Raw genomic sequence first — 13,811 nt, forward strand, 5'->3', positions numbered from 1 at the left:
GCTGAGAGATTAGGACATTAGTTGATGGTAGACAACAAACATGGTAAGTTAATTTTGCACCAGTGAACTTCAGTCAGTATGGGAGGACTTTTGTAAAGCCAGGTAATGGGATTGTTGTGTCTGAGGTGAGTCTCATTCAACTACTGGGTGGTCTGAATGAACGTGTGCTCCAATACTCATGCCAGCATGTATAGTGCACCATGGCTGCCTAATGTTGGATGTTGGAGCAGCTTTGATGAATGAACCCAGGAGTGACAGAGTGTATTAATATTTTGATGAACGGGGGTGTGGATCTAGTGGCCCAAAAAGCTATGACACTATTTCATTCCCGGCAAAGGCTGCTGTTGCCATAGCGATTTTAACTGCCGTTATGCAACTGCTCTACTTGCAGTGGGAACCTTCACAAAGCAATAGGCTACGAGGACGCACATGCACACACGTGTCACAGAGCGGTTTGCCAGGACTAAGGTTTAGTTTAACGGTGAATCTATAGAATGCATGTGGTGTAATATACATATGCATACACACAATACGATGACAGAATGGGATCATTCTGATGGTTGAAAGCAGCCCACTGACCCTGAAGCTGTTATGCAACATCAACTACCCCCCCCTCCCACACACCACACACACACACACACACACACAAACACACACACAAACACACCTCTTCCCAGCAGAGTGGGGATGGAAGAGCTTATCTTCTCCATCTTTCCATCCTCTCATCTATCAATCTCTCTATCCCTGTGCACAGAAACATCACATGTATGTCCTGCATGTCCAGGACAGAGTGTGGCTCTGCAGCTGATCTATGACAGTATATTAAACATGGCAAATACTGGGGTCTAAAGTGTCTGCAAAGACAGTATGTGCTCATAAACCCCTGCCCTAACCCTGCCCTGACCTAGACTCTTAAAGATTAGTGTCTGTATCTGTCCGCTCGGTCAAGCCCTTTACTGGGTTACAGTAAATAGTTTGACCTTTTATTGTGCTGCCCTAAACCACCATAGGATTACAGAGTGAGCCAGGTCCTAGACTGAGAACAACATGCAGTATACAGCATGGATATGTACCCACAGTAAACTAATGACATCTTTGAGAGAAGTGTTGCTGTGTTACAGATCAGATGGTAAGAATAGCCTAATCAAATATTATTCTCAATTATTCTCAACACTCAAGCCATAGAAAAAATCATTTAAACTTACATACGAAGATAATTGAGAGAGAGTTTTATACATAGTGTAAACAGAAATCTTCCAAAAACATACAAAAATGATCCATTTCCAGGGTGTTGTTTGATTTCTTTTGGTTAATCTAAACACAGCTACAAGTTACAGGGAGTATGGCTCTGTATATGTCAGACCTCATGAGACGACCTATTCACGTCCAAAACCCTGCGAGCATGTGACAGATGGTGATACGCAGGAGGTCACTATTTTCAGCATTAACTGAAACAAGCACACAGCCTTCACAATATGATGTACTCTAACCAATATGTGACAAAGATTCAGAATAGAACCACCTTTTAGTTTTGCTGTCGTTCACGTGATATTTAGGTCTTGGTTTAACAACGTGTGTAGACGTGTGAGAGTACAGCACACATTAAAACTCAAATGTCATCACATTGTGTCTTAAAAAACAACTCTGAAAATGAAATTGTGTTTTATGTATCATACTGATAGTTCCCCATCATTAGTGTGTCAGAGTGATGTCTGTGCCAGTGGTACAGTCAGTACATTCCACAGACGGGACACACTCAAGTGGTAATGGCCCGTGTACTCTGTTGACACAAGCCTGTGTCTGCTTAATAGCTTCTCTTCTCCAAGGAGCCCGCTGCTGCTCCTCACACTGCACAGAGCCTGTGACTCTCAGAGCACATGCCTCCGCCTCCTCTCTGTCTGCCTCAGACTGGTTGGAGATGACCAGGACTGGCTGAGGCCGCCAAGGGTGCCGTCATCCCCCTGCTGCCAGAACAACCCCCCACCCCCACCCCCCCGTCTCTATTTTAACATCACTGCATCTGATAAATTCTTGCAGACGGAGGGAAACAAATCTAAAGATACAGTAAGGTTGGGGAATCTTGTGTCTTGGCTGCGCTCCACAATATTAGAGGATGTATCTACGGCAGGCCTCAGACTTGGCATGCGCTCCAGTTATTTTTCTGCACAGCAGGTGGTGGGAGTGGGCTTCGTATTGAGTTGCAATCCTATCATACTTTCCAGCATTATCTGTAGAAATATTTATTAATCTTTCATCATGTGCTTGTGCTGGCTCGTGCACAGAAGGAGGACATTTGCCTCATCACACATGTACACACCCAGAGGAGGGGATGACCTCACATCCTGGATATTTACATGACATTTTATTACTGCGACATTAAAATTTTATGTAAACATGAAATCTGTGGTTTCTTTCTTTGAGCCAGTGATTTAAAAGTTCCTGAGCTTCTCCACAACAAATAAAAAAGATGACACAGACGTTAGCACAAACCAAAGTCTTTAATATTCTCCTCCGACAAACTGTGGACAACACAGATATACAAGATAGAGGTATCCAAACATGTCAAATAACAATATTAATTAATATCATTATTGTAACATTAATAACATGGAATGTAGTACTCTCCATTCACATTCTTTTTTGAACTTTTAGTTTATTTTATGAAACATGTCAAATAAATAAATAACTCTATATCATCTGTCTCTGATACCTATATGAATATATTCTCTGAGTGAAGATGAGCATGGAAAGAAGGATGGCAGAATGAAGAGGCAAAAGAGAAGAATGGAGGGTGTGAGCTCACTACCTTTCTTCCCATCGACTCTGTCCTCGTACACATACAACTCCTGCTCTCTCTGATAGCCCTGTCTCAAGCTTAACACACACTCGTTCAGCAGAATGTGTTCAAGTGCATGTTTGTGCGTGCAAAATGCTGACACTTTCTTTGGAATCAGACATGAGCTAAAACATTTCTACTGTCTCGGACTTAAAACTGCTTTTATTTGCCGCCTACCCTTTCTCATAAGAGTGAAGTGGGTTAAAACAGAATGATGACAATGGGTAAATCACTGCATCAGTCACACAGATGGCTCTTCTTTGTTATTTGCAGGTCTGTTTCATGTCCCGACGACAGACACACACAACAGGAACATCAAGAAGCACCAAAGGCAGAAACAGGAAAGGGAGTCCAATGAAAGGCCGGCTACGCCAAGGAGAGGAGAAATCTCTCTCCTCTTCTGTAGCCCAGTCCTCCTCTCTTCTTTCACAGTTCAGAGAGTGTGTTATTGTGCCTCTGTGTCTGAATGTGTGTGTGTGTGTGTGCGTGTGTGTGCGTACGTGTGTGTGTGTCATGTCAGTTTTTAGTCTGTGCTGTGGTTCTCCAGCTCGGAGATGATGGTGATCAGGTTCTGGAGACCAAAGATGTAGCCACTGTCCTGGCCCTCGTGCACCACGCTGTCCTCCCGGTAATATCTGCAGGTGGTGTGGGCAAAGTCTATCATCCTCACATCCACCACGGGGCTGCGAGTGTCTGAGTGGGACAGGCGAGCCTGGCCGACACCTGAGCTCCCACTGCTACTGCTGCTGCTGCTGGAGCAACTGCTGCTGACGTCACTAGACGCGGAGGGGCTGTGAGGGAAACCAAGTGCACCTGCTACTTCCCCCACCCCCTCTTCCTCTTCGTCCTCCATTTCTGGTTCAACCTCCACCTCCTCCTCCTCCTCCTCCTCCTCCTCTTCCTCCTCCTCCTCATCCTCTTCTTCTTCTTCTTCTTCTTCAGAGAGTCCATCCTCAGTGCGTCGTCGTGTGTGTTTACGGTGGGGTGCGCCGTCATAGATGATGAGCAGGGAACTGGAGTAGAAGCGGTACGATTCGCAGGCTTCCAGGGCAGCTTGCATGTCTCTGAGCCTGCGCAGCACTGGGGAGAGGAGTTCACGTCGTAGACGCTGTCCGCTGTGGAAGAACTGGAACAAAGCCTCTTTGAAGTCTGGCAGGGTCAGTTTGCGGCCGTGGTACTTGTTCATGAACATCAGCTGGCCTGTGTCAGACTGGTACACCTGAAAGGATGGAGAAACATGAAGAAGTTAGAAAAGTAGAGTAGGAATAGCAACAGCTTCGAAAACATGAACCAAAAACATATTTTTTCATTATACTGAAAGTACTGCCTTAAAGTAGCTTTGTTTCACCTGCAGCAGACTGTCCAGCTAAAGTGTTGTACAATAAATTATTTGTCTTCTTTGTAATTTCTTTTTCTCATTTCTACTTAAATGATCATGGCAGTGAAGGGAAAAGGGATGAGTACTCAAAAATATACAGAGCCATTGGATAAAAGATGGTGAACAGCGTGGTGAGTCGCTTTTACTGATTGAACAAACAAATGTCTTGCTGGGTAGCACCTGATAGTCAGGTTATTAAAAAAATAGTTCCAAATTTCGGGACAGTTCAACACTTCAGACTCTTCCCTGGTTGTTAGCAGTAACTTTCTCTACTGGTTGCCTGGCAACTGCACAGTCCCCCATAAAATGTTGTTTTTAGATTTCAGTTTTTGTAGATTGAAGAAACAAGATATAATGTGTTAATTAGAGAATTTTCAAGGTGGCTATAGGCTTAAATTAAACTGACAGATATGAGAGTGCTATAGATGTTCATCTAACTGTTCGCCTGAAAGTGAATTAAACACATTTTCAAAAAATGTCAAATTAGTTCATTAACACAGAGGCCAGACTTGGCTCGAAGCCCACCTGCATGCCACAGAGACGGACTCCTATTGAGGCTGATGTGCTCTGCTGGCACTTGCGGATCTGCACTGCCTTCTTCTCCTCCGTGGCATCATCTCCATGCTGTCGTGTACCCATCTTCAGGTCCAAAACACATGGCACTGTGTGCCGCCACGTCAGGTTCTCTAGCAGGATGAATTCTGGGAAGCCGAGTCAAGGAGGATAGAGTCGAAAAACCATGGCCTTCTTCTACAATTATGAACTTATAACTTAAAAAAACAACTTAGATAAAAAACAACATTGATCTAAGCTTTTCTCTCCACAGGTGTCACTGCACTCACATGCAGTATATGCTATTATCATATTATATACAGGCAAGTCAGAGTAATATAAAGTAACTGATGGGAGTGCTTTAGAAAAGCGACTCCACAGGACAAAGAAACTGATATCTATCCAATGCATTAGACATCAGACCTCAGGTACAAGCTGGAGCCACTAATAACCATGCATGTAGATAGGCAAGTGTTGAGGTGTCCTGGTGGCACAGTTGGCCGTGCCGTGTCCTCTGGCTTGGAACTTTAATTCTCTCTCTTTCCACTGTGATACTGAATGTTGGCAAATGAAAGAATCTTAAAAAAGAAAATAACAACAGGGTATTTGTCGGTCAGTGAAAGGATACTGTACTGGTTGCGGTGTTTGGCATTCTCCTTCATCCTCTGCAGGTGCTGCTGGTGACACTTTAGACTCCAAGGGTTATGTTTAAGCTGTGGGACCGCGTTACTGTGACTGCACTCCAGTCTGTAGTAGAGCACCTCGGCATGCTGCAGCCACTCCAACTCCACGTCCTCCTGCAGCTTGTGAACACTGGACAGCAGAGGAGGAGAGATCCTTGTTAGTTTAAGATACAATCGGGGGGGGGGAAACAGAATAGGCTACTGTTTGTGTGCACAGTTACAGCACAAAACAAGAGGTACATAGGATTTGAAGTGAAGCCCAGTGGAATGGTGCCTTTCACTCATAATTATCCTCACTAAGTAAGGTTTTGTCTTTGTAAATACACGTACATGCATCTTTTGTGCTTATGTAAACCTGAGCCCTCCCTCTGACTGCCTAGGATAAGGTTCAGTCTCTCGCTTTATTTACAGACTGTTTCCTTAGGCTGTATGTGTAACACAACGCGTGCGTCATCAGTCGATTAATGTCTTCAGACAACATCTTTACAATTCATGGAAAAACTTAGGATTGCTTTAAATATATCATGGTTGTGTAATAGTCCCGCAGTGATCGATTCATCATCTTCGGTTTAATGTTTATGTGAAAGTGACTCACTTTGCTCCCTCTATCTACTATATAATAATAAGAAGTTCCTGAAGGTGCTGTTGTCTGTGTTGGGACATGTCCTTGCATCTCACCTCTTGTCCTTGTCTTTGCGAGAGTGGCGGCTTCGGCCATCTTTGCTGTAATTTTCGGTGTCCACAAGCAGTGATGAGGTCACCATTTTGCCCCACTTGAGCAACTTGCTCTTGGGCTCACAGTCGACCAAGGGGTCTTTGTTCTCCAGATCTGCTGCTGGGTCACTGTGGAGCGGGTAGGCAATGAGGCAAAGATTCCCTTCTTCATCCTCCTCGAAGCTCACTGACACCACACCTGAGACGGGACAGAGAGGGAGACAGAAAGCCGCTGTTAGACATTGGTGTCATGGAGCAGTGAGAGGAATATGTCGCTTGAAAAAAAAAGTACAATACAAAAGTACAATAAATGTAATAAGCATTCCTTACTCCTATCTTGGTGTTTTTTGCAGTACAGTTAAAGTTAGAGAGTAGTTTGTGTCTACACTCACATCTTTTTTGAGACATTTGCTCCAAAAAATACTTGAACAAAGCTAGAGAGGATGGGACTGAGCTCTCAAAAGCCACACAGAAACAGACAGAATGAAAGACCAAAACAACAAGAAGAGAAGTTGGTCTAATGGAAATACACACAGAAACAAATCATGCTCTCTTGAGCAGTTGACGATCTAATGCTAAAAAGCATACAACAACATGGGATAAATTATAGCCCAAACACAAATGGCACGAGGATTCAAAACTTCGGTCAGAATTCTGTTTATTTTACCTCACACAAAATTATGAGCGATATACACATATACATCATACAGAAACCACAAAGCATCAACCACATGTACACAGAAAAAAGAATGCTGTATCATGTAGATATGATGCTCACAAGCTACTAGCTTCAGCTCCAGACAAAGAGCACGACAAATAAGAGTCAGTATAACAGCAAAGGACTGTTCGACAGTACAGTAACTCCAGCAGCACATTCACAGTATATTTTCATAATTTCCCCAATACTTGTGTTATAATTAACAGCCAACACTTTCCATAGTGTTCCATAATATGGCTGAAGGAGAAGTCAAGATAAAGTGAAGGAGAGGAAGACTCAGAAAATACAAGAAAGTAAAGATAAAAAGGTGAAAATGCAGACATGAAGAATAAAGCACTGTTGCCACAAAATATTCAGGCACAGCATGGGAAAGAGAAGATAAGACCTATTTTAAAATCATCCCATGATCACATGACTTTTTGTTGAGGTGAACTGAAGCAGGGCTTATAGGACAATCAGAGGAAAGTGACTGCTTTGTATCACCTTTCACTTCTCTGTTGGGGACACAAAGGAAACAGCTGAACTGGCCCGTGATAACATTTAAAGGGGATGTGCTGTAGGAAAAACGGGATGGAGAATGATGAAGACATGTTGGTAGAGGGCTTCTTGGGACCCTGCCGATTCTCATTTGTCTTCTAAATGACAGTCTTACTGATGCTACTTGCTTCATGGTGGATTTAACCCATCAAAAAACCTGCAGAACTTATTGAAATATGTGTGACACATATAATGTGTGACCTGATAAACTAGTCCAACAGTCTGTGTTTGCTAAAGTCACTCATTGCGTTTCATTTTTAAAGAGGGTATGGTGGTGGTGGTGGTGGTTAGTCCATCTGTCTGAGGACTAATCTACAGTCATCTGGTGTTTTTGCACAGCTCTGCCTATGTTGACAGCCGACCTCAGCTGCTTCTTGGATTTCTGGATGTCACCAGAAAATGAAAAAGTGCTCACACCTGACTTACCTGTGTTAGTACAGCCTTCTACAAACAGGACACAGTAACCGGTGGCCTGTTTGTAGAAGGCCCACTTGCAGTGTGAGCAGCAGCACCCTCCTGTGGAACAGTTTGGTACATGCTGCTGGCAGGAACCTGTAAACAACACTTGAGCAGGAGTGGGGAGCTCTGTTGCCCAATAATCCTAAATTTACACTTTACACACAAACTACAAAAATGCAAAGCACATCTGCAACATCTGTTCTCACCGACTTGCACATATGGAGCAGAAAAATAAAGAGACAAATGCATAACAACATAACAACGCAACAGCCACTACACTGGTTAGAAAAGGCCGGTTTTCATTACCTCTGTACTGGGGGGTAAACTTCCTCATTGCAGCAGGCAGACTCTTGTAGAACTGATGCTCGCGGGGAATGAGGGGCTTGCAGATGGTCTGCTCCCCGAAGCGCAGGACGCAGGAATGTCCCCCCACCTGGTGCACGAAAGGCTCAAGCATCACCCCTTTCTCCATGTAGCACTGCTGGTGCTGCAGCTGATGCTGTAGCTGGTTCTGCTTCTGCTTTTGCTTTTGCTCTGCATTCATGGCCTCCTGGGCCTGAGCCTCCACAGCCGGACTCATCCTCCTCTGGCCCTGACCACACTACCGCGGGCATTAGCCTCCTCACGCACGCACACACGATGCGGTGGGGGCCTTATCTGGCAGGGACACGCTCTCTCACGCACTGCAGATCCGCAGAGGACTAGTCCTGGTATCTTGCATTAATATGTCAGGATTTTGCAAGTTGTTCCCACGATGTCTTCACAAACCTTTGTTGTTATGAAGATCTGCTTCGTCTGTGCTGTCTGGGATTCTGCTGGTCGAAAACAAAGGACAGGAAGGAGGAAATAGAAAAGAAACAGAATGAACAGCTGAGAATTAGTGGATGTTTAATTCCCTTTCAACTCCTTGTCTGGCAGTTCTTGTAGCTGAGTAGAAACAGGAAGCCCTTTTATGTCCTTTAAACGTTGAGGTTTGGACTAGTATTGCAGCAGTAAATAAAGCAAACAGAGACAGATCCTGCTCGTGCCTCCACTGCAGACTGAATGCTCTCTAACAGCTGAGAGCTGGCTCATGACTGGTAAAGCTCTCACAAGCCTGACGTTTGGCCCGCCCCATCACAAGCAATCCACCAATCAGAAGCATCCAAAGCAGGTTGTTGGGTGGTAACCCCTCAAGGGAAAGAAGCGAACAAACAAAGACAGTGGTGGGAGGGGGGAGTCTGGGGGAAGGGGTAGAGGAAAGAAGAATAAAAACAAGGAGGGAGGGTGACGCTGAACTCAGCTGTTTTTCTGTCTATGTGACAACAGGGCTTTAACAACCTGACAGAACAAGCAGCATGATTTCCTCATACAAAGTAAGGTGTAGGGGAAGGAACAGAACAAGGGAGGTTAGGAACACAGAAACTGGCATGCAATACAAAACACACTAACACACTAGTTAAATATAAACAAAACGAGTCACTCACTACACAGAAAACCTACAGCCTAGACTACGAAGCAAGATCTACATAGCCAGGATATCTTTTCATCGTCTGGCTTCACTAAGCCTAACAACTGCAATCATGCTGAGCTGTCACTCAAAGGTGGTTCTCAACTCGATAAGTTAGCCCAGGTTTTCCCGATTGCGTTCACAAAAAAGGGGCGATGTTTGTAGGATGTGACCAATTGCAAACATTGACAAGTCTACTGGTAGCAGAGCGGTACATTTCACAAACAAAGAGCATATTATTTACTAATAGCACTATATATTACTATTTGACAAATAGGAAAAAGTAAATTACATATTTCAGACTAAGAGCAACCCAGTTGCAGCTGCCAGATACAGGAAGGACAGACTGCATAAGTTAATAGGCTTATAATATCACTGCCCCATCATTAGGGCACAAGTAGATTTTACTATAATTACATTTCTGTATTCCATCAAATTAATGTGTTGCTTAGATGTCTTCTTATGGCATGTATGGCAATTTCAGCTGCAGCCCCGGCAATATCAAACAGACAGGAGCAAATGAAAAATAAATATAAAAAACATTATTCCTGGATTTAATGCTTCAATCAGTCTCTGTTGTACAATGATATCAGTGTACAAAAGCAAAAAAATTAAATGAAGAAGACAGGAGGGGTCCGCCCATGAGACCTTCTCATGATCCGTGCACCGAACTGATTTCTGATCTTACCACTGGCTGCAAAGTCTATTGCATATTGGGTTGAATTTCAGTAAAACTACCAAATTATTGTCTCCCATAAATTCTGTTAATGTTAAAAACTGTAAGTCAACACAATACCTTTGAATTTTAACCTGACTTAAATAAATCTAAAATAAGATTCTGTTGGTGGCAAAATCAAAGTTCATGGTAAAGTGACATCTTTGCTGGTTATAATAAAACTTGCATTAATAACAATTTGAAAGATGCAAAGAAAACTAAAGAGTAGAAGATGAGGATGTAAATGGGAACAGAGTGGTGTTATGAAGATAAGGTGGGTAGAGAAGGGATGACATGAGAGGGATTGCTGAGAACTCGTGCTGTGGCCAGACTGGAAACTATAATCCTCATCTTGCACCCTCCCAGAGCTTTTTGACACAGATTATAGCGGCAGGCAAAATAACATCTGATTAAACCAGTCACTCACTGCTGTCTAAATTCATGTGAGTCCAACTTTAAACCACCAGTGGGAAATAACAACGCAGATGAGTACAAAGCGTGTTATCGCTAAAACACATGAAATTCATGAGTGTAAACCCGCTTGTTTGTACCAACAGTTTCTTGTGTATGTATGGGTGTGTGCTCGTATGTGCACATGCATGTGTGTGCATGTGTACTGTACATTAAGTTGGACAGTGGCTGGTTATGCAGGGAGTCAGAAAGCCCAGCACTAATCTCTCTAATCCTGCCTCTTGGAACACAAGAGGAAAATAGGACATGACGAACAAGTAGAAAATAGCCACAGTTATACTTAAACACACATATGTTTTGTGAACATACACATAAACACATCTACAGCTTTGTTTTATCGCGGACAAAGAAGTGGGCTGGGCCGTCCAACTCCTGGGCACCTCCTACACATGCCCCTGCGCTGAAATATTTTTCAGTGGGCAACTTAATTGATAGACCACTCTGACAAGAAGCCCCTGGTCTCAGCAGGGACAGCTCTGTTCTTTCACCTTTGATTCCCTGTGATCACTTATTTTTATTTCAATACAGGCGAACACACAACACAGGTGTTGTCATCGGATCACCATATTATGACCCTGTTGACCACTTTGTCTTGCAGTGTAAACATGAAGCTATGTCAGTGTCAACGCCTGCATTATCCGTTTTATTACAATCAGCAATCACAGAGAGTTGTAGATGACAGATAGTTGGCAATGTCAAGAAGCCAATTTTAAAATCAGGATGACCTGCAAGACACTAAAGTGATGATATTCAAATATACAGTTCATACGAGGTAAGGTCTGGGAAGAAAAATAAACAAACATAAATGAAGTATTCTAAGCAGGACAAACACTCAGGCTGTCATTTACATCCACCTTTGAAACACACCACATGCTATTTGAAGCTGTAAGAGTTCAAGCACTCATTACATCTCATTGACATCCACAAGCTCACAATCCAGTTGGCACAAACATTAACAATAATGAATGTACGTGAATCAAACAAACAATAAGTGATTGAGTGCAGAGGAATTTAACAGGCACATGATGGAACACTGTAGCACAAACTGGAGAAAGTGTCCAAAGGCAATGACAGGAGAAAGAAGAGAAAGAAAAAAGAGGGATGCAAAAGCCATGACCTTGAAAGAAATGGGCCAAGTACGGCATGGGGCAGTTAGCAGGGGCTTTTCACAATGCCGCTCAGGCGCATGCCAGTTCGCAAATGGAGACAATCAGATGTGCAGCCAACATAAAGTTGGAATCCAGTGCAACAGACGTGCAGTTAAGAGAGTGGCTCCTGACAAGATCAGAGCTTCTCTGTTCTTCAGCCTGATGACTGCCCCTCAATTGGCAAGAATTTAGTCTTTTCTATAACAGCAAGCAAGATTCAGGAAGGAAACGGGATTGATTCCACAGGCCAGAACTGAGCTGACGCCCCAGAAATGTCCATATTAAAATTTATTTTGAATTCCCCAAAAAACACACAATATATTTATACTGTTTCATTCTCATTAATCCACTCTGCGTCAGTGTTTTTGCTTTTTGTATTAGCACTAGTATAGTTTTACTATTGCAAAGTTGTTTCATCGACACCAATTTGCACTCATTTGGCCTGTAGAGGCAAACTTCAGCCCTTTGGGGATACAAACACTGATGCAAGATCTTCCAAAACAACACAAGGACCAGGAATCAAACCTGGATCCATCTCTATCTGTGTAAACATGACTGAGTAAACACTAAGCCTCCACTACATTATTTTACCTTAAATGCCTTTCAAATCTACAATACACTCTGCAATATATTCAGTTATTCTGATTCAAAGTCATACAGACAACTGTCTCAACATCCTCATCGTGATCAACACATTCACTGAGATAAAAGGTCTCACTTAGCAGGCTTATCTGTCAACAACAACAGTTCAGCAAAGGGGACAGAGTGAGAGCAGGTAAGTCATTGAGGTTGTCAAGTGGGTCGATGTTATATTGAATCAAGGCCGCGGCAGCTCCAGAGGGCTTTGCAGCACGTTCAGGCGTCCTAGAAATGTAATTGGCGGCTATATCTGAATTAAAAGGACCTATGTAGAGAGACATGTTTGCTGGGCGGGGAGAGAGCAGGAAGGAAGGGTGGGTAAGGTTTGTCTTTTGCCCTTGAGTGGCCATGGACACTGGAGGAGGAGACTAATTTGGAGGTGTTGAGTGAATCTAGATATAAAACGGATTGGAGATATGGAGGCATAAGAGAGGTATGTGAAGGGCAAAGTAACATAGAGCACACACACACACAGACACGCACAAATATATTTATTCAGCAATGTATGGATAAGCCCATCACTTGGGTACTACGTCCAGTAAACACAACAAAATCTTATTAAATAATTTCTCTTCATATATTCAGTAAATGTCTCCAACGAATATTGTTTGTATCCTCAGTGTTTTCCTTTGTTCCAAGAGTAAGTTTGTTGTGTTGTTGTTTTTGTACTGTTGACCTTATCTCCTGCGAGAGCCTTAAAAGATTTAGGGATGAGATACATAATCTGAATGAGGTGGCACGAGTCTGGATTTACCTGGGCTGATTTACGCAGTGGCCAAGGAGATACGTGTGTGGACACGACGACTCATATTCATGTCCATGTGCATATTCATAGGACCACTCACAACTCATGAACATCCCACATGCAGACAGGCAGAAACAGATCGACACATAAGCAAAAATCACATACAAAGTCACAACCAAAACAGCAACCCCACACACACTCTACCCCGCACGTCGGACACCTGGCGTATAGGTGAAGTGGAAAAGGCTGATCTGGTGATTTGCAGGGTCATTTTCCAGTCTGATCACCTCACATCACATCATGCCAGATAAACCCACTAACCAAATCCTCATAGGTCACCAAACACCTGAGCCACCACTAAAAATACCACATGCTGTCTGCAATTCAGGCTGTGGAGTGGCTATTAATAAGCACAGTCTGCTCAATGCCAAGTGCAAGAGACAAATAAACAAGGGAGGGAAACAATTCACTGGCTCCCACTATGTCAGTCACCACTGTAGTCACATAGCTGCACACACAGGCCAAGTCCTGGTGACAGTTCCCCTAACCCTAACCCTATACCCTCAATGATACAACTGTACAGATGTGTCAATTCTGTCCGTCTCCCTCTGGTCTAGTTGTCTCTATTATTCATGTAAACACGTCTAGAAACATGTCTGACACGGTTTTGATACAACAATGCTGACAAGAAGATAATACCATATGAATTCAAGTAACAAAGAGGAGA

General features: G+C 43.3%; 1 protein-coding gene across 1 annotated transcript; it reads right to left on the reverse strand.

Moving 5' to 3' along the window:
* Positions 1 to 2,479: 2,479 nt before the first annotated feature.
* LOC111670961 (inositol hexakisphosphate kinase 2-like) lies at positions 2,480 to 8,936 on the reverse strand. Its single transcript, XM_023427960.2, has 5 exons — positions 8,184 to 8,936; positions 6,128 to 6,362; positions 5,395 to 5,579; positions 4,740 to 4,915; positions 2,480 to 4,055 (listed from the first exon to the last, which is right to left on the reverse strand). The coding sequence occupies exons 1-5, from the start codon at positions 8,455 to 8,457 to the stop codon at positions 3,360 to 3,362; spliced, it is 1,566 nt and encodes a 521-aa protein (XP_023283728.1). The 5' UTR covers positions 8,458 to 8,936; the 3' UTR covers positions 2,480 to 3,359.
* Positions 8,937 to 13,811: the final 4,875 nt, after the last annotated feature.

Source organism: Seriola lalandi, unplaced genomic scaffold (genome assembly GCF_002814215.2).
Source record: "Seriola lalandi dorsalis isolate HSWRI2012SDOR001 ecotype SW California unplaced genomic scaffold, Sedor1 jcf7180002054864, whole genome shotgun sequence".
Classification (NCBI taxonomy): domain Eukaryota; kingdom Metazoa; phylum Chordata; class Actinopteri; order Carangiformes; family Carangidae; genus Seriola; species Seriola lalandi.

Excerpts from the sequence above, each read along its gene's own strand:
- LOC111670961 (XM_023427960.2), bottom strand. The coding sequence starts at position 8,457 with ATGAGTCCGGCTGTGGAGGCTCAGGCCCAGGAGGCCATGAATGCAGAG. Across the intron at positions 5,580-6,127 it reads CGCAAAGACAAGGACAAGAG|TGTTCACAAGCTGCAGGAGG; the intron begins GTGAGATGCAAG and ends TCTGCTGTCCAG. Across the intron at positions 4,056-4,739 it reads TCCGTCTCTGTGGCATGCAG|GTGTACCAGTCTGACACAGG; the intron begins GTGGGCTTCGAG and ends CCATCCTTTCAG.